Source organism: Malania oleifera, chromosome 13 (assembly GCF_029873635.1).
Source record: "Malania oleifera isolate guangnan ecotype guangnan chromosome 13, ASM2987363v1, whole genome shotgun sequence".
NCBI lineage: Eukaryota > Viridiplantae > Streptophyta > Magnoliopsida > Santalales > Ximeniaceae > Malania > Malania oleifera.
The window spans coordinates 16700756-16728681 of NC_080429.1; the positions used below are offsets into that span (position 1 = coordinate 16700756).

Genomic DNA, 27926 nt, shown 5'->3' on the forward strand with positions numbered 1-27926 from the left:
CCAGAATCACTTATTTTTAGTTATCTAAACAACAATCTCACCTTGTTCTGGATAAATATGTTTGTTCATCAATGCCAATCCACATATGGAACTCCAGTCAAGTTTCAACCTATTAACAGAGAATCCTAAGTCTCAAATATTTTATGCTCAACCAAAAACAAACTTTCATGATTGATACAGAATCATCATATCCATATAAATAGAAAAAGAAAAAAAAAAATGCTGGATCCAGTATCATTGATGCCCAAATAATATTTAAGTACTGTCAAAAATCTTTTGACGATCCTTGTTCTTACTCTTTTCGAGCAGGCTAAACCCACTTTACATTCCTAGCAATCACTATCAATCTGTCTCTTTCTGGCTCTCATAAATCATTTGGCACGATCTCATTGTATTGATAACCATTGTGCTTGATCAGAAAAAATAAATGGATACAGAACTATGACTTCACATGGACTAAAGAATAACTAGGAAGAATACATACATTATTAAATTAATTAACAGCAACAGTTTTCACAATCTAAATACAGTTTGTGCTTAAAAATAAGAAACACGTATACAGCAGGAAAGAAACAGCAACAGCATCAAATAAAATACAGTTTGTGCTTAAAAATAAGAAACACGTATACAGCAGGAAAGAAACAGCAACAGCATCAAATAAAAGCAAGACGCCCAACAAGTTGAAACAGTTCAACTACCAAAATGATTCATGTCTTGCATCCACAGCTTTTACATTGGTTGGTACAAGAGGCAGAGTTCCATAAAGAGAAATGAAATCATTGAGGCAATTGTTTCTTAATTTAGTATGCCCTTTCAGACTGCTTATGCCTGATGATCCAATTTCATATATCTTCCCTGCCACAGTGCATTACACAAATGTCTAGTCAAGAGGAGGAATGCATGCACCATGACATTTGGAATAAGCAATCTTGTAACAAGATTGATATCTGTGACTTTACGATTTGGATTATTCTAGAGATGTTATCTCAACATTTTTCCTATAAATAAGACTAGAATTAGCTGCATGAATATTGAAAATATACCTGGAAAAAGATAGAAAATTACAAGCACATGGCACACTTCAAGATATTTCTACAAGTCATGCCTCAAAAACTTTTACCTTCCCAAGTACAAGTTCATCTGTATAATGGACTGTGCCTTTATCTTTTAGTTCGGAATAAACAGAATAACCCTAATGTTTTTTAACTGCTACTACAAAAGTTACATTGTCCTTTTACTAATCTAAAGCTCCACCCACACCCAAAAAGGAGGGGAGGGGGTGGGGTGGGGAGCAGGAAGAATAATGATGCCATTGTGTTTTGTGAGAGAATATCTCTGAAGCTTATGCATTGATATTCATGATTTTATTGCCTCACAGGCACATCCTTATTTCATTAACCTATTCTGCCCTAACAAGCTTCAAAGATAATGATGACGGATGAAAGTTGAAATGTTGAATATGGTAAAATGAGCTACAGCATAATGGCTGGACAACTGGGTGGCATCCTGAACAAAGCTTTTAAAAAAAGATAGCACTACATAAATGCTGGCTCTGAGGTTGCAGTGACAAATGATAGACATCAGAAGTATGAGAAGACAAAAGTGATTTAGTTTTCTTTTTGGGAGAAAATTATCCAAATTAAGTCTAGTATATTACATGACTGTGCCAAGATGTGTAGCATTGTTCCATTCATTTACAAGCATTTAAATTTTGAGAAGCAACTGACCAGTCATATTTCAGAAATCTAAAAACGCAAAACACAAAATATTAAAAGAACGCATAGATAGCACACCAGAAAATCATCATTAGTTCAATGAGTTTAGAGTCGCTTGTGCTGTTGGAAATGCACACCAAGAATATACTATAAAACATGGTAACATATATAAATTTGAAATGATGGAAAACAATCCATGGAAATAATAAGAGGACCATCCAAGCTTCTATAATGTATATAAATCATTACCATTCATAGAAAATGCATTTGAATCATTAGTGAGCAAATTAATGTGGACTAGTATGGAGGTTTTAACTTTTGTTAGAAAGGAAAAGAAATAGAGTGATATATTGGAAAATGATAGTATAACACAGAATTTGTTTTATCATAGTGCTTCAGATGAATTCCATGAACAATTTAGTTATGTTTTTAATTCTTCTGAACTCTAAAGTACTTGGGAAAATTCTCAAGTGCCTCCTTCTCAGCTTGAAGGTTTGGAATCTATTTATTTTTTAGGAAGGAAGTTGGAATCAATATGTTTGTTATGGTAATAATGAACGTAGGGATGGGATTTTACCCACCCATGTCGAGGAGGTTAGTGCAAAAGATGGCGAAATTCTGAAGTTGTCGTATAAGATGGAACTGTGGCTGGCTGATCCTGGAGGGAAGAAGTTCGCTTGGATGGTGCTAATAGTAAAGCAAAGAAAGGGCAGTGTGAATTAGCAAATTTCTAGATCTCTATCAACTACGATAGGACGGGTTTAAAGAGGGGTTTTCTTATGTGGAGCTTATCAGGTTTTGTTTTTTTTTTTTTTGTCTTTTATTTCCTTCTCTTTTTCATTTTGTCTTCTTGCTTCGAGGATCTCTTGCCCTCTCCTAGGTTGTAATTTTCTCTCCACTTTCTTAAATTTATTTTGCAATAAAATATATGCTTTCCAGAATTTTAATAAAAATAGAATACACGGGGACCAAAGGTTATGAGTATAATCAGTTATTGCAAAGAAAACTGATGTAGGACAAAATATGGAGCAAATCAAACTGATATCTCGATTCTTATTTGCAAAGAAAAATGATATAGGACACAATATGGAGCAAATCAAACTGATATCTCGATTCTTATTGATTTTATTGCAATTTTTGTAGCCATTACTAGGGATTTCATTTGCTGATTTTTAGGTATTTTCAGAGTTTTAGTAGTCAAAATAAAATCCTAGCAGGATATGGTATGCGCCAGGTTGATTCGGTCTATAAAAAGGGCGACTATGGGGTAAAACGAGATACGCTAATTGGTTAATAAAGTTCAGTTTTTCATAATTATCTCTGTTCCAAGAAACCCTGGAACTGATCCAAGACAGGATTAACTGCTTCAGAATTAATACCTCAACACCCTACGCATTTGTACAGAACCAATTGAAAAGAGCAAGCTTAACCTGACTCTGACTGGTGACAAAAAATGGAAGAGGAAAAAACAATTCCATACACAACAATGATCTAAAAGAATCGAGTTCATGGAATATGTACAGCAGAATAAGCAAATGGTGCAAAATCTATAAGCTATGATGAGTGTTGACAAACTGAGAAATTTTGCATGTAATACGCATATGAGTGTTGAGGGACATAAGGATTTTGATTGCTATGGTAGAGTTAGTAATGATGGGATAATTTGTAAGATTATGTAAACTGATTATTTGATCTAGAAGAATTCTTTTATTATATGAATATTCATGAAGAAAAAAAAGTGATTTTTTCAAATAAACTTAATCACCATGCAGTTGATTGGGGGTATTGAAAACAACTTCAAAGGGTTTGTCAGAGCAAAGTTAAAATTAAATCATGGTGTCAAATAAAAGGATGTTGGCCATGGAATTTTTTCTCATGATTATCATGTAATATTGTCTCATACAAATCAATACCTATGGCCAATTTGGGTGTGGGGAGTTACCTTGATCAACGATATATTAGAGCACCAATTGAAGAATCAGATTTGATGATCAAGGATGCAGAGAAAATCTACCCTCTGAGAAAATCTCCAGTAAAGATTCAAATGAGCAAGAAGCTAAAAGTACTTCAACATGTTTCTCTGTAGTTCATGAACTAAAACTTGAAAATCATCATCTTGATAATTCTCCGGAGCTATTGCACCAGTGATTCAAGATCAGCTAAATATTCAGAAATTAATTGAGATCAACTATGGAAAAAAGCCCATAGCCTTCAAATTTCAATTCTTGTGTAACATTTTCGAATACGAATTTGAAACCATGATTATGAAAAGAGTGAGTTTGAACAAATTTTAATACAAAATTGTATAATTTTATTCATTTACGCAATTTCAGATTTGCAATCTCATATTGATGTTTCCAATTGCAACATTAGAAATTTCAACAAATGAATCCATTGATTTTGTCGGGATAATGGGATTGACACATTTATTTGAAAATGATAACAATTAAAAGGATCCAGTAAAAAAGTCGAAGATTGACTGGAAGGATATTCTTTTAGATTGACCAAAAGAATATTGGATGCACATATGTTGGAAAGCAAAGTGAAAAGAAAATTTAGAGTTTCCAAATATTCTAAATATCTTTTTCTGGTGGAGCTCAACTGATAATAGACTCATAAATGAGTTTCCTTCAAGTGGAGGAATCCAATGTAGGACACAATATGGGGACAAATCAAACTCATATATTGATACATATTGTTAGAAATATTATAGAAGGATTCTTACTCAGCATGCAAGTTCTATTAGGTCTGCCAAATAGCATCTATGGTGTGGAACAAGATACACAGCTTGATTATTAAACTTCATTTTTTTGTATTATCTTTTGCTTGCAGGAACCCTAGAACTGATCTAAAACGGGACTACTGGCTTCAACTTTAATATCTTAACACCCTAAGCTTCCATTCAGCGCCAAAAGCATAATGCCTACATGCATTAGACAACATTTTTTTAAATAACCGCAATTATTGGTATTTTAACTCATAAAACTTAATTACAATAATATCATCAATTTGTTAAAAAGAAATCTAAACAATAATAGAAATTATTCAAATACGACATATAGTATCGAGTATTGATAAATATATCAATTTATAACATTGAAAATTGAAAAAATAAATAATCAAAATGTAATTTACTCAATATTATTCACTCGCAATCATGTGCAGTGAATATGACAAATTCATCAATAAAATAAAATAATAAAATGGAGTTGTTACCTTTCACCCATACTGGCGGGGCACCAGTGGCATTGGCAACCAGCAAAGACATAGCAATGTCTTCACAGTTTCTGCATTAAACACAAAAATAAAAGTGAAAAAAATAAGGCTCATAGAATATGCTTTGTAAAGGATTCTTGGCATGAAAACTAAAATTGGAAAGAAAAAAAAAACAAATTAAAGGGAAATCAATAATTTGAAATACCTTTCTGTGGTTACGTAATCACGAATTGATGAGGGCATCTCAAAAGTATACAAATCCAAGTACTTCCTGTGAAAGAATGCTGCTTTTGACAGAACCATGCTGTATGTGCCCATCCACCAAACTGACCACCATCCTCCATATTTGACATATGTAACACCATTCTTCTGCATTCAGTCCAAAAGTAAAACTATCAAGCACATTCAGGAAAAGTAAAGACAGTTTTGGCAAGTAAAGGTGACATGCAAATGCTTTATTTTCCAGATCTTATTAACAAATGAGACAGATGGATAAAAAGAACTTCAGAAATATCCCATGTGGAAAAGCATAGGCATCTCTGAGTTCCAAATCTGCGGCAGTTTAAGATAATAATCCATTGCGAATACTTCAATGAATAAATAACACAATTACAAGAAATAAAAGCCCAAAAGCAAGGAAGACAGTCTCCAGGCCCAAATATGGTAAAATCTCTGGGAATAGGCCCAATCCCTTTAATCTAAAGACCCCAAATTCTCCTTCAGCCAAAATTCAATATGGGCTATTTCGTGTTGTTAAAACTCATAAAATTAACAATAGAAGTCAGGAGGTATTTCATAGCATTTGAAAGAAAGCTTCTCAGTCCCTTTCTAGCTGGGCCTAGTAACGTTAATGGCAGCGGAAAGGCAATGCAATTAGGTTTTTAGATGCAAAATGTTTTTGAAGGAAAACGACTTCGCAAGTCTCGTACTATGAAAGCTTTAAAATAAATAGAAAAAAAGGTTTTTCTCTTCAGGAGAACTCAATTGATGTTAAGAGTGGATCAGCAGAGAAGGAACAGTGGTTTGTCAATGAGATGATATACTGCAGGTGATGGTTTTATAGCAAGCGTGGGGAACATTGCAACTACCACAGGTAACTATTCTAATTTTGTGTTTTCCAACATTAACAGTTAGATTTGTGACCTCAGTGAACTATGAGAAAGGGGGTAGATGCTTGGGGATCGACAGTGATACCAAATGAAGATTTTATCCTGGAACTTTAGAGGTTTAGTGGGGTTAGATAAGAAAAGAGTTGTGATGTAGGAAAGAGTTGTGATGTAGGAAGAAAAAGATTTTATCCTGGAATTTTAGAGGTTTAGTGGGGTACATATAGGGCCCAACTAAACACATAATGACATAATTACAAATACTAAAAGAAGTCACTAAAAAATATAAAGAGGTCCTCCATACACATATTTCCTGAACCTACGCCTAATATACGTGTGCCGAATGGGTAGCCTAGGGGGTATAGGTGGTCCTCCATCATTCTCCCCTGGCTGAAAGGAACTCCGCACTGCAGAATGGGACAGCAAATATGACTCCAGCAAGTCAGGAGCCCTGTCATGAACATCATCCTTGGCAAGCCATGTAGCATCTGACTCTGGTCGACCTCTCCACTGAACCAAGTAGCGATGAAAACCACCATGATTAGACATCACAAACTCGTCATCCAAGATAGACTCCACTGTTTCCTGTGGTCGAGAAATAGAGGGAGGCATGGGCATCAAATGGCAAACCAAGAGGCTCAAAAGTGCCATAGTAAGGTGTCAAATCCTCGACATTAAAAACTGGACTAATGGTCATATGAGTAGGTAAATCAAGTAAATATACATTAGGTACAAGTTTCTTAAGGATGAGGAAAGGGCCAATGGCACGACATGGAGCTTTTTAAATGAATTTCTAGGCTAGCGCTCAGGTTATGTGAACCATGACACTATCACCTGCATAACTCTATGATGTATATCTGCAGCAAGCTTAGAATCCATATTACTCGTAGCAAGTTGCCTAACCTCAGCATGTGCAGCAAGATCAATGGGTGCATGGGGTTTGTAACCAAATACACACTCAAAACGACTTACCCATGGACGGTGGACCTATTCACAGAATTATTATAAGCAAACTCAACAATAGGCAGCACCAAGTCCCAATTGCCCTGTTTTTCTCCCACCACACACCTAAGTAGGTCACCAAGGCTACAATTCACAACCTCAGTCTGCCCATCAGTTTGGGGGTGGCAAGCAGAAGAAAACAGCAAGTGAGTCCCACACATTTTCCAAAGTGCCTTCCAGAAGTAGCTAGAGAACTTGATATCTCTATTGGACATTATGGAGGTTGACAACCTATGCAATTTGACGACCTCTCTAAAAAACAATTTAGTTACGTGAGATGCATTAGAAGTCTAATAACAAGAATGAAATGTGCCATCTTGGAGAATCTGCCAACAACAGCAGATATGGAATCATGTCCCGGGCTGTTTTGGGGAGTCCAAGAACAAAATCCATACTTAGGTCTCACCAAGGCATGTGTGGCAATGGTAGAGGGGGTATAAAGGCCAGTGTTGTGTATCTTAGCTTTGGCTAAATGACATGTGCAACACTGAGACACTATCCTAGCAACATCCCTCTTTACGGAAGGCCAATAAAACCTATCCTCAACTAAGGCAATGGTTTTATCCCTCCCTAGGTGACAAGCTAACCCTCCGGCATACAATTCCCAAACTAAAAGATCTCTAAAAGAAGTACAAAGCATGCATAATCTATTACCGTTAAATATGGATGATGAAATCTACAAAATTCCCTACAGCGGCCCTCACTCACCTCTTGAAAGATAATCCCAAAATCAGGGCAAATGGAGTAATAATCCTGCAAACAATCAAGCCCAACGAACTCAGCTCTCAAGATATGGAGAATAACTGCTATCCCACTAAGGCCATCAGCCACTTTATTCTCAACAATAGAACAATGCTTAAGAATGTTGACTTTTTGAGTCCGATCCCTGTTTTGATGCTGACAAAGCACTTGGAACTTATGTGTGTACTTAGTGCATGAACAGGTTTACATTCCAACACACACATAAGGCAAAGGGAAAATGGAAGCCAGGACAAGACTTAAAGCACATACACCTAGCGTATTCAATGAAGTTGAAGAGCAAAAGAAGAAGAGGAAGACTTATGATTTCAAATTTGTAATGCATTTTTGTCTTTCATTTGATCTGTAATAATGCATTGCATGCATGATATGAATGATAAGCTCAAATGACCATAGATTGACCATAGGGCATCGAACAAAGGCCATAGACTGACCCTAGGACACAATACCCTTAATTTAAAATACTATAACTTATTCACAAGGGTTTTAAAATGAATTTAGGATCAAAATTGGGGTCGGGTTTTTAGGCTTAATTAAAAGCCTCGATTGACCGAACTTTCCAGTTCAAATCACTTCAGTCAACCGACCCAGGAAGTTGACCAAAGTCAAAGCCTCAGTCGACCGACCCAATTTGAACTCATCTTCCCTGGTCGACCGACGCGTGTATGCTTGCTTTCCAATGCCCACGGCCGACCGATGCCTTCTGTTCAAAATCCTGATGGTTGACCAAACCACTCGAGCGGCCGACCGGTCATTTGCCTTGGTCGACCGAACCCACAAAGGGTTCCAGTTCGCTTGTCTTTAGGTCGATCAACCCAATTTCAGTCAACTGAGCTAAGCCGAAAAACTATTATCTTTGTTTTGAACGGTTGACTGACCTGAGCTTAGGTCGATTGAACCTCTCGGGTTGCTAGATTTTTACTACGGTAATTAGGGTTAAAATTTTAATTTAACATTTTTCAAAATCCCTAATATGTCCCTAAGGGTCATATTTTTCCCCAAGTCTATATATAACTCCCTCATTACTCAGATTTTAACAAGAGATCAGATTAGAAAATCCCCTCAAATAATTTTTTATTTTAATTCCATACTCTTATTCTTTTTGTATTAGAAATCTTTTCAAGAGAGAAATTATTTTGGGCATTGATTCTTTCATATCAAAATCTCTATATCCTTCTTCCCACACTCATTTGAAAAATTCTTTTGAAGGATAGCAAAACCTTTGTGGGCATTCATTCTTCATCCAAGGCATAATACTCTCTCTTGTTTTACTTGTTGAAAATCAATTTTGAGAGTATAGCTAGAAGTTTCCCCATATATTTCACTTGATAAATATTTTTGGGGATAACTAATTATAGCTTGTGGATCTTAGCATACTTATTGCAAGATTCCAAAGCTTATCTTGTGTTTATTGATAATATTTTAAGATAAGCTAATTTGAAATATATCTAGTGCTTCATATTTGAAAAATATATTTGAGATATCATATAAGGTATTTGGATCTTTGAAAAGCTTGCTTTGTGTTTTTGACAATATATTTGTTAGCAAGCTAAAACCCTAATATCTATTGTGCCTGATATTTGAAACTTTCTATTGAGATATTTGCTTAGGGTTGTAGAGAATCGTTGAGTATTCATATTGTTATTATACCATCTTGAATCAAAGATCTCACTCACTCACACATATACATAGTGATACACATACTATTGTGAGTTAATATATTGTATTTACAAGATCTCACTTGAGCTTTATATTCATATCATACGTGAGTGCGTATTGTGCTTTATTAGTGTACTTATCTGCTTAGTTAAGAAGCACTGTATAGTACACATAATTTGTGCTTATTGATTATTGTATTCCAGGCGTAGCCTGAAGATGGTGTATTCTACCCTGTGAAGGAGTGTTTGTACGGTTGGGGTCAGCCCATTAATGTGACCTGGGGTTTCCCTTGCCCAGTAAGGAGAGGGAACTTGTAACGGTGCCGCTCCACCCGTAAGTGGGCAAAGTAGTGGAAATTCTTTTGCTTGTGAGCTTGAGGCGGGGAAGTAGGCATTGTTGGCTGAACCTCGATATCACATCGTGTGTCACTTTCTTTTTCCCTTAACTCTTTAATTTCCGCACATTTATGATTAATTATATATTGTATTAATTGCCTTTCATACATGCGTTAATTTGTTGGGAAATACTGAGATTGAAATATCTGCTTTTTACATTTGCTCAGTTTAATATTGTTGGGTAATTGGCATTCGTTTAGACAGACCTTAGGTTGTGAAAATACTGAATTGTGATTTGGACCAAACCTAGGAGAAATTTTTAATACCCAATTCACCCCCCCTCTTGGGAATACACCAAAGTCAACAGAACAAAAGTGCACTTGTTGAGAAACTCTACCCAACTAGCATGCTTTGCACTCAACTTCTTCTGCGAGCTCAGATATCGCAAAGCAAGGTGGTCAGCGAAGAGTACAAACTCTTGGGGTAACAAGTAGTATCTCCAATGTTGGAGAGATCTCACTACAACATAAAACTCTTTATCATGTGTGTTATATTTTTGTTTGGCATATGAGAGTTTTTCATTGAAAAATGCTATAGGATGTCCCTCTTGACTCAAGACCCCACCTACACCTATCCCAGAGGCATCACAAGCTGCTTCAAAAACTCTACTAAAGTCTAGATGCCTGAGTACAGGTGCTTCGGTCATCTTCTGTTAGACTTCTCTAAAAGCTCTAGTAGCTAATGGGGCCCAATGAAACTCTTCTTTCTTCAAACACTTAGTACTAGGAGCCATGATGGTGCCAAAATGCCCTATGAATCGCCTATAGAAAGTAGCAAGGCCACGAAAACTACGAACCTTAGTAATAGTCCGAGGCTGAAGCCACTCTCTAATGGCTCTAACCTTTTCTGGATTAATGGCTATTCCTGCACAAAAATCACAAACTAAGAAAGAGCACACTAGACTGTAGGAAGTTGCATTGCTTGAGGTTAGCAAACAACTTTGCTTCCCTCAAGGTGGCAAAGACCTCATGAAGATGCATCAAGTGCTCCTACTGTCGACCAGTATTTCATCAAAGAATACCACTAGGAACTTTCCTAGAATGGTTGCAGAATATGTGTCATAACCCTAAAAAAAAAGTGCTAGGAGCACTAGAAAGTCCAAATGGCATGATCAACCACTTGAATAAACCATGTTGGGTCTTAAAGGCCGTTTTCCACTCATCTCCCGGTCTAATTCTAATTTAATGATACCTACTATGTAGGTCAATCTTGGAGTACCAACTAGAGCCAGCTAGCTTGTCAAGCATATCCTCAGTCTAGGGATAGGGAACCTATACTTGATGGTGATTTTTTTTATGGCTCTGCTATCCACACACATCCTCCAAGATCCATCTTTGTTTTTTTTTTTTTTTTTGGTGTTAGGAGAGCTAGTACAGCACATGGACCAAGGCTATGTCTCACAAAGCCCTTGTCAAGGAATTCTCCTACCTACTTATTTAATTCAGCACACTCTTTAGGGTTCATCCTATAATGTGGCAAGTTAGGTAGCTATGAATCTGGAATGAGATCTATGGCATGTTGAATGTCTCACATAGTTGGTAGCTAATGAGATAACTCACTAGGCACAACATAAGAGAACTCAGCTAGCAACTCTCCTACCTCAAGTGGGCATTCACATAAAAACTCTTGATCCTTAGAAGGAACCTCTCCAGTGATGACAACTAAAATGCACCTATCTAAGCTCTCTCGCTCAATAGTCCTATGATCAAGCAAGTGAATATTTCTTTGAACTAGGGCTTGACGGACTATCTTGTTCCTTAACTTAGGATCTTTGGGGGTGGGCTTGGGGGGGGTCAAAATGATGTTCTTATCTTTGGGCCTAAACACACAAGTTTTTTCCCTACCATGATTAGTGACATCATGGTCAAATAACCACGGTCGCCCTAACAAGGCATGGGCCACATCCATAGGGAGTACATCACAATAGACCCTATCCTTATATTCTCCCATCTGGATGGGTACAAGACACCTCTCGGTAATGGGTAGATTTGTCCTATTTACCCAATTCACCTTAAAAGGCTGAGGGTCAATAACGTATAGATTTGTCCTGTTTACCAAGTGCAGCTTAAAAGGTTGAGGGTGTGGCTCTCCTTTAAGGTTTAATCTTCTTAGAGCAGCCTTGGAGACCCATCAATAACAAGCTTACATGTCCTCTCTCCACAACAAATGAAAATGTGGAAAATAGTGGTCTGTTTCCCCTTCTCACTATCCATGGTAGCAGATAAGACACACCTAACCACACTATCCAGCAATCATCCTCCTCAAAATCATCTACAAGCTCACGCTCATCTCTCGAGTACTCAACAACATCTACAACCTAATCCTCACAATCAGGCAGATCATCAGTCTCACGCTCTAAAGATAAAGCTCATTGCAGACAACGGGCAGCAATATGACCACCAGCATGGCAACAATGACACTCCACAAATGAGCTACTAGCTTGAGGAATATTGGGTCCACTAGAGCGAACAACATGATGTGACTCCAATTGCTTCGCAAAACTCCCTCTAGGGGTAGACTGAGGGAAGGGAGGTCTAGGGTGAGGAAAATATTTGGACTGATGTGACTCACTCACTTGAGATGAAGACCTATGAGAGCTCTTGAGGTACCTGGCGATGGCAAACACTTTTCAATAGGCTGCCTCTAAAGATTGAAGAGAGAAAAGATATTTTGGGACTGCATTATTTTTACAATCTTTAGGTCGCTTTGGCTGGAAAGGAATGCTAGAGTTTTAAAAGATCAAAAGACTCCTCCAAGATTGTTTTGGGAGAAAGTTATTTTTCTTGCTTCTTTTTGGGCTCACTCTTTTGGGGAGTTTTGGGGGTCTTTGGCTGTCCAGCATTCAAAGGGGTTGGAAAGCAGCTTTGATGTAATTTGTTAGTTTTTAATCCTCTTTTTGTCGGGGGGATCTCTTAGCCTCATTTCATTGTCTAGAAGTGGAGAAGAATTGAAATAGTATTTCTTCTTATTGTAAAATTAGGTACAATTTGAATGTTATATAGACTATAAGGATAATCTAAAAGGAAAGAATAGAAAAAAGGAAAGAATGACAAATGCTAGCAAATCTCCTAGAATATCTCCTAAGAATATATCCTACAATATCTCCTAAGATTATTTACATAATTACATAAACTTCTCCAATAATCAAGGAGAGTTGACTAGATAAATTTTGAAACTTTCCAACACTCCCCCTCAAGCTAGTTTGAAGATGTCTTCCATAGCCAGCTTGCCGATCAAATTTTCAAATTGCTTCTTTGGTAGTCCTCTTGTAAGTATATATGCTACTTGTTCAGTAGTAGAGATATAGGGTAAACAAATCAGTCCACTGTCAAACTTCTCATTTATAAAATTCTTGTCGACCTCAACATGTTTTGTTCTATCATGAAGCATTGGATTGTGAGCAATGGCTATGGCATATATGTTATCGCAATATAGTCTCATAGGTAGCGGATTAGTGACTTTCAATTCTTCTAATAATTTTTTAATCCACAACACTTCACAAACTCCATGAGCAACTGCTCTAAATTCTGCCTCTGCACTACTCCTAGCTACCACATTTTGTTTTTGCTTCGCCATGTAACCAAATTTCCACCAACAAAGGCACAATAACCAGAAGATGATCTTTGATCGGTTATAGTACCAGCCCAATCTGTATCAGTGTATACCTCAACTTGTAGATTTCTATGATCTTCAAACAATAGACCTTTTCATGGAGTTCCCTTTAAATATCTTAGGATTCTATAAACTGCATCAAAGTGGCCAAGCCCTGGTGAGTGCATGACTTGGCTTACCATACTGACAGCAAAGGCTACGTCAGGACGTGTGTGTGATAGATAAAGTAGCCTTCCAACCAATCTTTGGTACTGGTCTCTATTGGTTACTTCCTCAAGCTTGGCAGGTTGTAGTTTAAGATTAGGCTCTATAAGTGTCTCAACTACTTTACACCCTAGTAAACCTATTTCTCCAAGCAAGTCAAGCACATTTTTCTTTGTGAAACAAAATACCTTTTCTTGACCTTGCAAATTCCATACTGAGAAAATACTTCAAGTCACCCAAGTCTTTAATCTCAAATCCATTAGCAAGCATCTGTTTTAATTTCTCAAGTTCCTTGCTGTCATTACCTGTCAAAATAATATCGTCAACATAGACAATTAGAATAGCAACCTTCCCTTCACTTGAGTGCTTATAGAACATGGTGTGAACAACTTGACCTTGGCTGTAACCATGACCCTTAACAGCCTTCCCAAAGTGTTCAAACCAAGCTCTTGGAGATTGCTCGAGCCCATACAATGATTTTTTCAATTTACACACCTTATCTCTGCCAAGATTACCTTCAAAACCTGGTGGTAATTCCATAAACACTTCATCCTCTAGATCTCCATTTAAAAAGGCATTCTTTACATCCAACTGGTGTAAGGGCCAGTTAGAATGTACAGCTAAGGAGAGTAACACTCGGATTGAGTTTATCTTGGCCACTGGAGCAAAAGTTTCTTCATAGTCAATTCCGTATGTTTGTGTAAACCCTTTTGCAACGAGTATTGCCTTATATCTCTCTATATTGCCGTCAGCCTTGCATTTAACTGTAAACACCCACTTGCAACCTATAGTTTTCTTTTCCTTTGGCAAATCAACAATTTCCCAAGTACTGTTGTTCCATAGTGCATTCATTTTTCAAGAACTACTAACTTCCAATCCAGATGATCCATAGCTTCCTGAATGGTCCTTGGAACAAATAGGTGAGAAATATTGGATGTAAAGGCCTTATGATTATGAGAGAGTCTATGGTATGATAAATATTTGGCAATGGGGTGTGTGGTACAGGTTCTAACTCCTTTCCTAATGGCTATAGGCACATCAAGGTCAGTAGATTGATCAACCGGAAGTGTAGTAGAAGGATTACCTGGGATTTCCAAATGACCACTTTTTGTAGGTGATGATTGATTCTGCTCTAAAATTGTGGGATGATCCTTAGTATTAGAACGATACCTACCTCTAGTATAAACACGAAGCTTGGAAAAGGGATTATTCTGTAGCAATTCTCTCCCTATTTGTGATTCCCTTATGCTTTGTACAGGCAGATTGGGATTTCCATTTTTTTCACTATTTAATTTCAATTCCTTGAAGGTTTTGTATAGGGATGTCAATGTCAAGGAAAACATTAGGCATTGGTATAGAAGTTTGCCAAAACTGATCTTCACTACTCTCTTTCTCCCCCTGAAGATAAGTTTGGTTAAAGTAAGACTGATTTTCAACAAAAACGACATCCATACTGATGTGAAATTTTTTTGTTTTTGGATTCAAACATTTATACCCTCTCTTATTGGGAGCATATCCAAGGAACACACATTTTTCAGCCCTAGGATCAAGTTTAGATCTAAGGTGAGCTAGAATATGAACAAAAATAGTGCATCCAAATACTTTTAGAGGCAGATCAGAAATTATCCAATTATCATGAAAGTATTTTTTTAGGCATGCACACGGGTAGGCATTCTTAGGGGTGGAAAAACAGGTCAAAATCCGACGGGTGACCCGTGACCTGCCCTTTTAAAATAGGTTTGGGTTTTATATAAGGCGACCTGTTTATAAAAGGGTTAACCCATGACCCGCCCGTATATAAACGAATCAACCCTGGTTTGGGTCAAGTCACCCATTTACATAAAATCCTATTCCACATTTTCACTTGGCATCTAGCAATAAGAGCAAAGCCCAAAAATTCTTCAACTAAATTCCTAGAAAAATACCAAAAGCATTGAGGAAACGCAACAGGCAATCGCACAAACAACAGCAACAATATTAATTGTAGGATGAGAAGTCAAAGAAGAAAGGGGAGCAAGAATTGAAGAAATGAACTGTGAGGGTTCAGACCAGGTCACCCGCGGCAATTCTTCTTCTTCTCTCGCCATGGTTGCCTCTCTCGCAGTCTCACACTGGCGACACCATGGTCACCTCTCTCTTGCAGTCTCGCAATGAGCCCTTGGCCCTTGCCCTTTTGGTTGTCTGCCCAGCACGCCTCGCGATCGCAATTCTTCTTCTTCTTTGGTCGTGGTCACCTCTTTCGTAGTCTCACGCCGATGACGCTGTGGTCACCTCTCTCTCTTGCAGTCTCGCGAATCAAACCCCTTCTTCTTCCTCCTCAACCGAGAGAGAGATCTATTCTTTTTAATCTTTTTGCTTTAAAATTTTTAAAACAATAATTTTTTTTAAAATGGGCAACTCGTGACCCGCCCATTTAATAAACGGGCGGGTTAGGGTCTACATGGTCGTAACCCGTTTAACCTCGACCCGACCTGTTAACGACCCGCCCAAACCCGGCCCGTGAACCCATTTTGCCACCCCTAGGCATTCTATTAATAAGGTAACAAGCAGTTAGAATAGCATACCCCCACAAATATTTTGGAATATGCATTGAAAACATTATAGCCCGTGCAACCTCAAGTGAATGACAATTTTTTCTTTCAGCGACGCCATTTTGTTGTAGGGTGTCACGACAAGTGGATTGATGTTGAATCCCTCTTTCTTTCAAAAAATTTCCCAAAACTTGGTTGAAATATTCTGTACCATTATCGGTACGAAGTATGCTTATTTTTGTGTGAAATTGGTTTTCGATCATACTATAAAAATTCTTGAATAATATTTCAACTTCAGATTTTCCATTCATCAAATATACCTAACAAATCCAAGTATGATCATCTATAAAAGTCGCAAACCATTTTTTTCCAGATAAGGTAGCAACCTTAGAGGGACCCCAAACATCACTATGAATCAAATAAAAAGGTTTTGATGCATGGTAGCCTTTTGAAATATAAGGAACTCGATGATTTTTTTATTAATGACACACGTCATAATGAAGAGAAGTACAATTCAAATTTTTAAACAGATTAGGCAACAAATATTTTAAATAAGAAAAACTAGGATGCCCTAATCTAAGATGCCAAAGCATTATTTGATCACGCACAGGGATTGAACTAGTACTACCACTCAAGCCCTAAGCTTGTTTATTGCTGAATAGGGGTATCATCAAAATAATAAAGGCCATCGATCATCCTAGCACTGTCAATCATTGCCCCCGAGTTCTAGTCTTGAAATTCACAGTGAGAATCAAAGAATATGATACGACAGTTAGAATCACGGGATAATCTACTAACAAACAGAAGATTGCAAGTTTAGGAACATGAAGGACAAATTTTAATTCTATTTTCTCGAAAATTCGAATTGAACCTGCTCCTGCAATGGATGAAAGACTCCCATCCACAATCCTAACCTTTTTATTACTCGAACAAGGATAATAAGATTGAAACAATTGAGATATACTAATCATATGGTCGGATGCACCTAAATCAATAATCCATTGTGCAAAGGCTAAAGAACTGGAATAGGCACTCGACATATTACCTGACTGGGCCAAGGAACCAATAGAAGTACCAGATATCATATTAGATTTCAGCAGTTGAAGAAGCTGATCCATCTGCTCTGAACTTAGAACATTGGTCTAGGCTTCATTTGCTTTAGGAATCACTTGGTTGTTTCCAGTTCCAGGTATGCTGCTCTTCCAATTTTCTAGTTTTCCATGTAGTTTCCAACAGGTTTCTCGGGTATGACATGGCTTATTACAATAGTCACACCATACTCGAGATTTTTGATTGGGATATGACCGTTGTACAGAGGCATTAGCAGTAGTCAAAATAGTAGGATTAGCAGCAACCAAAGCCGAGTTCTCAACTATTCCATTAGCCCCTTTTTTCTTTAGCATAACATTCCAGCAACAATCTTCACATCTCACTTCAAAAAATACCTCTCTGATTGGAGGCATAGGTTGTCTACCAAGAATCCTCCCCCTGACCTCATCTAACTCATCATTGAGTCCAGCCAAGAACTTAAAAATTCTTGCATTTTCCACCATCTTCTTCTTGTAGTTGCAATCATCAGGGCTCTTCCATTCATAATCGTTCAATAGATCCAAGTCCTGCCACAATCCCTTAAGGACATTGAAATACTTGTCGCACCGTCCCGGACCCTGCCAGAGAACCACTCTAGCAAAAATGTGGGTATGGCTGCAAATTGGAAAAAATGGATGTGTGATTTTGAAAAAGTATTTTTCGTGAAAAATATTGTGTGATGGAGTCAACACTAACCTTTTGAAGTGCGGTTAGAACACTTGATTGCTACCCCGTTAGGGATAGAATCGGCCAGCATTACCAGAGTCGGGCTCGGGAGTATGATTACGCGAGGGGAAGGTATTAACACCCCCTACGCGCCCGTTCTTACGAACGGTACTAGATTAATTGAAAATTATCCCAAAATAAATCTAATAAGCATTTCAAATTTACTCCCTTTCAAAAAATCAAAGAAAATGCACAAAACAGATACTATATAGGTATTCCCACAGAACCGGGGCAATCCAATACTCTGAAGAGTCCATATTCTTTGTTGCAATTATCGAGATGGAAAATCAAGAAAATAGGATACAAAATACGCTCCCGAAGTTTTGAAATCTGTAAGTTTTTTTAAGTAGGAAAATATTATTCCGGGAGATTTTCTGAAATTTGTTCGAGATAGAAATGATTTTCGGTGCCTAAAAAAAACATTTTTGTGATTTTTTTCAAATGTGAAAATATTTTTTATGATTTTTCCCGAACTTCAAAATAGCACAAGATAAAAACCATAGAAATCAAAGTATGAAAATATTTTTTGGGATTTTCTAGAAATTTTTTGATTTTTTTGAATTTTCTAAATATCTAAATAATAAACAAGTGAAATGGAGAAAACCAAGATGTGAACCGGTTCAGGGAAGGAGCCAGTTAAGCACTAACCGGACCAGGGAAAAACTAGTTTAAGGTCTTGGTCGGGACCAGCAAGCCAACATGCGGTGATTTTTGTGAGAGTGAGTGTATCGGGATGACAAGGTACCGGGGATGGTCTTCATGTTCCGAAATATTTCTTTTTTCTTTTTTCAATTTTTATCTTTTCTAATTTTTTGTATTTTTCCATCTCTCTCTAACCTCAAATATAATTAAAAATAACGAAAGCCAAGTCTAAAAAAATAATATGATACAACTATAATGTGGAAACCTATGACTATAATATTAATCACCCAACATATATACACTAATCATGACAAGATTTAACTCATATGTTAACAAATTCCAAGCAATAAAAATTCTACCATAATAATAGTCATTATTTATTATTTACGAGCATCACAACTATAAGGCATAATAACAATATTAAATCGCTAACCGGTATCACAACAAGAAAAACCCACAAATACTGCAAAATAAAAATAACAAATTAGCATCAATAATATACAATAGTGACAGCAAAAGAAAGGCAAAATAAAAACATGGATATTATTATTCTAAACAAATACTAAAATAAAAAAATAAAATGAGTGCATGTGCTTGTGTGTGTGTGGGGGTGGCACGCATGCATGCGTGAGTGGGTGTGTGTGTGAGTGTTTGAGAGAGAGTTACTGGAGGGATATTATATATGCATGAAACTATGAGTGGAGGAATACTATATGTATATACAAGGGAGTGTGGGTTCTCTGCTGCATTTGATGCAGGGTCCAAGACAATTTCAGATGGGTATGCACAAGCAAACAGGCACATGCTCTGCCTTCTTACATGACCTAGGTCATCTGTAAACAATCAAACCACATCCCTTTTTCTCCTTTTTGATCAGACTCAACAAAACTACAATCACCTCATTTTGAATTTGAATGTGAGATAAAGAAAACCCCAAAAAGTTCAGATCATATTCCTGATAGAATATTTGCACTTGCCGAAGGGGTTTACCATACGTATCATCACTGGAACCTCCACCCGCACAACCACTGACCAAGCTCGAGTTCCTCTCCTTTGTCTTTGGTTGTTCAACCGTCCCTCACACACAGCAGAAAAACTCCATACCCAGCATCTTCATCATCATCACCTTCCTCTCTCCCCCTCCTGTCTCCCTAACCACCTGCACGGGCCCTCTCCATCTTCTCCATTCTATCCTATCTCTATCATCTCTCTGACTCTCCGTTCTCCCACTTCCCCATCACCCTCTTCGCGACAGATCTCAACGACCTCACGCAGACCAGCTCACCAGGGCACAGATTCTCCCATATTCTATTTCATGCTCATCTCCTTCATCATCTCTCTCTAACCTCGTGACCACCAGCAACACCACAATCATCTCCAGGCAAGAGCAAACTAGCAGCCGAAACAAACATAGGGCCAGCAGCCCCCCATGACTACTCTATTTCCGTCAAACCCCGCCATCCTCTCCGTCAACCCCACCATCCTCTTTGGCGACACCAGCAGCAGAACTCCAGCACCTCTTGGGTTCTAAGACGGCTGGCAACAGCTACAAGAACACTCCCGACGAGCCACCAACTCCGACGTCGCCTCTCAGCTCTCACTCACCCCAGCAATCACCATCGGCTCCTATCATCAGCTCCGGCGACCTCACTGTAAGTCCCCTGTCCTCCCTGGTCACGCACGTTGCACACACTCGTCCTCACATCTGCAGACACTCATTTTTCACACCTACAGTACACTCTAATGCAGCACACTGTTACACTCAGCCACACACACATGTAAACACACGCTGATACACTCGCCTAAGCACCACAGAAAACCCGCGAAACACACACTGCAATACACAGCAGGGGAAGGCCCTCGCTGCCTCCCTCTCTCACGCGAACTCATCATCCCTGCAAGCATGCCCAAGTCCTCCACCACCACCACTGTTCCTTACCATCTCCTTCACTAGCAGACCCTCTGCTACACTCCATCCCTTCGCCGGCAGCCCCAGCAAAACCCCATCTCCCTTGTCGTCATCCCTCTACCATCTCTCTCAATTCCTCACGACAAGCCGAACTTGAGGATCCAGCCACTACCAGAGTCGTCGTCTCCGTCTCCCATTTTCTCCGTCGCGTCGTCTCCTGTCGCTGCTCCGTTCATCTTCCCTAACTTCATCCTCATCTCTCACTCTCGGAGCTCCAGCAACCTGAAGCCCCCTTGTTCGCAAACTTCACTCCTAGCACCTACACTGCCAGCTTCTCTTAGAACAAATGTCGGTGTCATCACCTTCGGCAGTCCTCGTCAACTTATGCTCCGTTACCATGACAGCGACACCCGTGTCCTGGCCATCCATCCTCCCCTCTCTTTGTTCTCGCTTATAATTTCACCAGCTCCAGTCACTTTCTAGCAAAACTAAGTTTCAGTTTTATTTATTTGATTCTCTGGGAGATGCCGATGATCATAGAACTCACGTGACGACGTCGGCCTAGGTCTTCGTTCAGCTTCATGCAACCACTTTGGCCTTGCCGGCGACAACTATTGTTGAGATATCCTTGTTGCGATCTGGTTGGTTCAAACACTCCTTCATCGGCTCTTCTGGCCATAGGTAAGTGGCCTAAAACCTTGGCATTTCTTCTACCTTCCTCAGTTATTATCGTTCAATCAGTGGCCTGGGTTTTATTTTAATGCATTAAAAAGTGAATACTTACGGTTCCGGTCATCACAGAATGCCAAAACCCTTCTGCAAGTGCAAATATTCTATTAGGAATATGATCTGAACTTTTTCGGGTTTTCTTTATCTCACATTCGAATTCAAAATGAGGTGATCATAGTTTTGTTGAGTTTGATCAAAAAGGAGAAAAAGGGATGTGGTTTGATTGTTCACAGATGACCTGGGTCATGTAAGAAGGCAGAGCACGTGCCTGTTTGCTTGTGCATACCCATCTGAAATTGTCTTGGACCCTACATCAAATGCAACAGAGAACCCACACTCCCATGTATATACATATAGTATTCCTCCACTCATAGTTTCATGCATATATAATATCCCTCCACTAACTCTCTCTCACACACTCACACACACACCCACTCACACATGCATGCGTGCCACCCCCACACACACACAAGCACATGCACTCATTTTATTTTATTATTTTAGTATTTGTTTAGAATAATAATATCCATGTTTTTATTTTTCCTTTCTTTTGCTATCACTATTGTATATTATTGATGCTAATTTGTTATTTTTATTTTGCAGTATTTGTGGGTTTTTCTTGTTGTGATACCGGTTAGCGATTTAATATTGTTATTATGCCTTATAGTTGTGATGCTCGTAAATCACAAAAAATGATTATTATTATGGTAGAATTTTTATTGCTTGGAATTTGTTAACATATGAGTTAAATCTTGTCATGGTTAGTGTATATATGTTGGGTGATTAATATTATAGTCATAGGTTTCCACATTATAGTTGTATCATATTATTTTTTTAAACTTGACTTTCGTTATTTTTAATTATCTTTTCGATATTTGAGGTTAGAGAGATATGGAAATTACAAAAAATTAGAAAAGATAGAAATTGAAAAAAGAAAAAAAATGTTTCGGAACATGAAGACCATCCCCAGTACCTTGTCATCCCAATACACTTACTCTCATGCACTCTCCCAAAAATCACCGCATGTTGGCTTGCTGGTCCCAACCAAGACCTTAAACTGGTTTTTCCCTGGTCTGGTTAGTGCTTAACCGGCTCCTTCCCCAAACCGGTTCATTTCGGTTTTCTCCATTTCACTTTTCTATTATTTAGATATTCAGAAAATTCACAAAAATCACAAAATTCCCAGAAAATCCCAAAAAATATTTTCATACTTTGATTTCCATGGTTTTTATCTTGTGCTATTTTGAAGTTCGGGAAAATCATAAAAAATATTTTCACACTTGAAAAAAATCACAAAAATGTTTTTTTTAGGCACAGAAAATCATTTCTATCCCGAACAAATTTCAAAAAATCTCCCAGAATAATATTTTCCTACTTAGAAAAACTACAGATTTCAAAACCTCAGAAACGTATTTTGTATCCTATTTTCTTGATTTTCCATCCCGATGATTGCAATAAAGAGTATGGACTCTTCAGAGTATTGGATTGCCCTGATTCTGTGGAAATACCTATATAGTATCTGTTTTGTGCATTTTCTTTGATTTTTTGGAAATGAGTAATTTGGAAAAGCTTATTAGATTTATTTTGGGATAATTTTCGATTAATTTGGTACCGTTCGTAAGAACGAACGCATAGGGGGTGCTAATACCTTCCCCTCGCGTAACCATACTCCCGAACCCGACTTTGACAATGTAGACCGATTCTACCCCTAACGGGGTAGCAATCAAGTGTTCTAACTGCCCTTCAAAAGGTTAGTGGCGACTCCATCACACATTGTTTTTCACGAAAAATAATTTTTCAAAATCACACATCCATTTTTCCCAGTTCGCAGTCATACCCACATTTTTGCTAGAGCGGTTCTCTGGCAGGGTCCGGAACGTCGTGATAGCTTGGCGACTCCGCTGGGGATAAAGGTTACTGAAGAAAAAGGTATGATAAGACTCAAATTTTGTTGATATTATCAAGGGTAATCATTGGTCAAAAATCACATATGATGTATGTCGCCTAATTTCCTTTTTTTTTTCTTTCTTTTTCTACATCTTCTTCTTTTTGCTTTCCCTTCTTGGAAGAGTTTTAACTTTACTCTCATTTGATCTCCATTTGGGACTGAACCTTTTAAAATTGTCCCAGTGTGGGGTGTGATCCTTTGACAGGTTAAATCAAGAATTGAATATTTCAAGCTCAACAGAGCTAGCAAGGGATTTTTAGATATTCTTTCTTGGTAGCATAAAGATGGTCTGCCATCGTTTTAAGTAGCTAATTTTTGCCTCATATAATTTGTCAAACCCCTAAAACCCTAAACCCGGTTTAATTTTTAGGAAAATGACTTTTTAGAATAAAAGTTTTGTCATTCAGGCTCAAGTGGTGTAACAAACGATAAATCAGTGCTTGGTTCTTTTCGTGGGAAAACTGGTCGGCCAATAATGGTCATTTGTCATTTGATCAAAACAAAAGTGGTGAGCATCACAAACTTATGGAACAAACACCATGTCATGCTGTTGGCCTTACAAGGCTTAACATCTTGTTTTGATGCTAACAAACAAGTAGAACTTAACATGGTTTGGTTAAGTGATTTATTTTCAAGACTCAATGATGAGTGCAAGGTTAAAGAATTCATGAAAACTTGTACTTCAAAGAAGGATAATTATATCAAGCTTGAGGCATGGATTAAAACTTGAAGATCATGAGAGCATTGATATTAAAGAAAAAGCTTCAAGAATGAAAGTCCAAGTGATCAACATGGAAAGCTCAAAGAAAGATAAAGCAAGCATAAAGACCACAAGGAATTCAAGAATTGAAAATTTGAAAGTCTATAGGAAATGTCATGTAAGTACTTCAAAGAATTTCAATATGGATGCATGAAACTCTTAGGTTAATTTATTGGACCTAGATACTTTTTAACATACTAAGAAAATATTTTTATAAGGTCAAAAATTGTTTCAAAAAGGTTAGAATCATTTTTGGAATGAAAAGCACCAAAAAGAGGATTTCTCAAATGCTGTCAATTTTTCTACATCCGCATTGATGTACATTTTTCTCTATCAAACAATCTTTATTTTAAAATGTGTTCAACATGAAAGTTTTAGGATTTTCTCTTAACTTTCATTTGACACCAAGAACGTCAAATTTGGAGTTACACAAAAAAAGTTATAATCAAACGAATGAAGGGTGCTCGAAGCTGACAGCCTGACAGACAACTGTCAAGAACTGGACAGCCGACTGCCAGTGCACTTTGAGGTGTCTGTTTGTGTTTGGACAGCCGACTGCCACCTTACTGTCCCTTTGGTTTAACTGGACAGACGACTGCCAAAAATGGACAGTCATCTGTCACGCGGCTGTTTTGAATTTTTCGTCACGGTCAAATTTTTTAAATGAGGTTGCTTAGGGCTCAAACTTTGTGAAAACTTGGGGAATACTCCAAGTCACATACTTTTTAAAGTCTATAAATAAGCCTCAAAGATCACTGAATCAATGAACCAAGAATTCAATTCAGCAAAAATTCAAAATCTCTCTCAATTGCTCTCAAATTCTCAAGGCTCTCTCTTGCTCTCAACTTGCACGAATTCAACTGAGTTTTTGCTGATCTTCTTCCACCGGAATTGTGCTACAAATTCTAAATCTTTCAATCATTGAAAGAATTAATTGGTGATATACTTTATTGAGTTTCGAGTTAAAATTCCATATTGTTATTTACTTTAAAGTATATAGTTCTGAATTGTTGTACTAATCAGCTCTTTGAGGAGCAAATTATTTGTACACATCTTTTGTTTGTGTTTCTTGTAGATTGACGATTCCAATGGTTGTTTAGATCGTGGCTAAGCAAGGGGATATTGCTTAGAGAGGCGGACTCTAACCTAGTTAAGGAGTGACCGGACGAGAGATATCGTTTGGAGAAGGCGGGCTCTAGCCTTAACCAAGGAGTGTTGTAAATGTATTGTTCTGCCCATCAAAGGAACAGGTTTAGTGAATCCTTTGGTGGTTTACCAAAGGCGAGGACGTAGGCTGGATATAAGCCGAACCTCGTAAAAATCTACGTATCATTTTCTCTTTCCCTTACTCTTTATTTTTAGCATATTTAAATTGCGCAAATGGTTTAATTGATAATCATATATACTACGAAATATAGAAATCAAGTAAACTTGAAATCTAATTTTGATTTGGGTTACGGAAACCGAAAGGGAGTACGTTGATTATACCATATCTTGCTGAAACCATACGGGAGTACGTTTCTTGGTTAAACATCCCAAAGATAAATTAACTGAGAGTTTATTTGAATTTTGAATATTGGGAATAGTGTGAATATTGTGTTGGATTTCATATTACACATCATATTAAAGAAGCAAATCCATTGCTACAGGGCTTAATTCAAATTTATAACCAAGGCTGACAACAAAAGCTGAAAGTTGAATTTAATATATTGATATATTGTGGCTGAATGGTTTATAGTTTGAATGTGTTTATATTCCAAAGAGTGTTAAATCTTGTATACTTCCATTAATCTAATAGTGCTGCAGTTAACTTATACTTAGGAAATTAATTGGCTGTTTGGTTTGAATATTGTGCTTAATTGATCGGTTGTTTATATAGTTGTGTTGATTGATTGAATTAAAAGAACTAAGTTCTTGTGTGATTAACAAATTAAACAAACAAAACAAGTTTAACAAATTAAACAAACAAGACAAGAATTGGTTAAAAGAAATAAAAGAAGCTCAAGGATTCTTAAAAGGAATTAAAAGAAATTTTTATAATCCAATTCACCCCCCCCCCTCTTGGGACTACACCTTACTTTTCAATTGTTATCAGAGCAGCGTTATAGCAAATCTTAATTAGTAGCTATAAAAAATCTAAATGACTCAATTAGGCGTAGCTCCCTTTGGAGAGGGACATCTTCAACTAGGCCACCAATCTTTTGTGGACACGACTATACATTTTGAAAAAAGAGAATGCAAATATACCTTCAAACCATGGATTGGAAAGCTTGGGAGGTTGTCACAGATGGTGATCTAATTCTTACCACATTAGTAGATGGAAAACAAATACCTAAGGAAAAGAAAGACATGACTGAAAGAGATTATAAAATGTTACAAATAAACTCTAGTGCTATAGATGCCAATGAATTTAATAGAGTAATGGCTTGCAAATCATCTAAAGAGATATGGGACCAGCTAGAAGTAACATATGAAGGCACTATAGATGTTAGGGATAATAGGATCAATATGCTCACAAGTGAATATGAAGCTTTTAAAATGAACCCGAATGAATCCATAACTAATATGTTTACTAGGTTCACTCACATAATAAATTCCCTAAATGCACTAGGAAAAACCTACACTACTTATGAAATGATAAGGAAAATTCTTAGAGGGCTACCAACCGTATGGGAACCAAAAGCCACTGCCATAACCGAAGGAAGAAATTTGAAAAACACTTCCTTAGATGAACTTATAGGTTCTCTCCTTATTTATGAAATGGCAATGAATGAAAAGAATGGAAAAACCAAAACCCCAATAATCAATAGCCTTTAAAGCCTTAAAAAACAACTCAAGTAGTGAAGAAGAAATGGATGAAGATGAAGTAGCCTTCATATCTAAAAAGCTAGCAATGATACTAAGAAGGAGAAACAAATTCAAGAGAAGAAATCAAGACTCCGAATCATATGAAGAAGGAGAAGAAATCAACAAAAAGAAATCTAAAAGTAAAACTCCTACATGCTATAATAGCAACAAAGTTGGACATTTAAAACCGGAATGTCCTCTACTTAAGAAAGAATCTAAGAAAAAAAAGAAAAAGGTCATGAAAGCCACTACTTGGGACATGATGAGTACAAGTAGTTCTGAAATTGAATCAAGTGACCAGGAGGTTGCTTATACGTGCTATATGGCTTGGGATGATGAGGAAAACTCCTCATCTAAATCTTCAAATAATTCTTGTAGTGATGAATCCAATGATGAAAGCATGTCATCTTATAAAGAACTTCAAAATGACTTATTCAAGGTGCATAAGATGTTAATTAAAGTAACTAAACAAAATACTTCATTGAAAAACAAGAATGAAGGAATGATGAAAGAGTTAGAATCTCTTAGAACTGCTCAAAGCGAAAAGGATTCAAGAATCAAGAAAATAGAAAGTAAGAATGAAGTTATAACAAAGGAGTTAGAATGTAAAAATCTTACTGAAAAAGAAAAAGACTTGAAAATCAAAGAATTAGAAAGCAAGAATGAAAAAATGATAGAAGACCTTCGATCCCTATCCTCTATAGAATATAAGAAAGATATATATATTTCTGAATTAGAGGATAAGATAAGAAAATTATCTCTAGAGTTAGAGAAATCTCAAAAGAAGGTTGATAACAAGAAAGAGATAGAGTTAAATGATCTCAAAAATCAGATTAAAGATAAAGAAAAGATCATTTATAACTTTACAAAAGGAAAAACAAACTTTGACAAAATGATAGGCTCACAAAGGATGACTTTAAATAAAGAAGGCATTGGATTTAACGGGGTTGAAAATATAAAGAAACAGAATCTTTACATGGGATATTTTTCAAAAGCATCCAAAGACTATGCTACCACATCTAGTAATGCCTACACTAATACAATATGCTATCAACGTAAGAAAAAGGGGCATATCAA

The 27926-nt window shown here is 37.2% G+C and overlaps 1 protein-coding gene across 1 annotated transcript in view; it reads right to left on the reverse strand.

Annotated features, from left to right (window-relative positions):
* Nucleotides 1-464: 464 nt before the first annotated feature.
* Nucleotides 465-27926, reverse strand: part of LOC131145445 (glycosylinositol phosphorylceramide mannosyl transferase 1-like) — a 54068-nt gene continuing 26606 nt past the window's right edge. Inside the window, exons 3-5 of the mRNA XM_058094524.1 lie at nt 5137-5300; nt 4932-5002; nt 465-855 (exon numbers count right to left, since the gene is read on the reverse strand). Of these exons, the coding sequence (XP_057950507.1) occupies nt 695-855; nt 4932-5002; nt 5137-5300 (396 nt within the window). The 3' untranslated portion in view covers nt 465-694. The remainder of the gene's footprint in view (nt 856-4931; nt 5003-5136; nt 5301-27926) is intronic.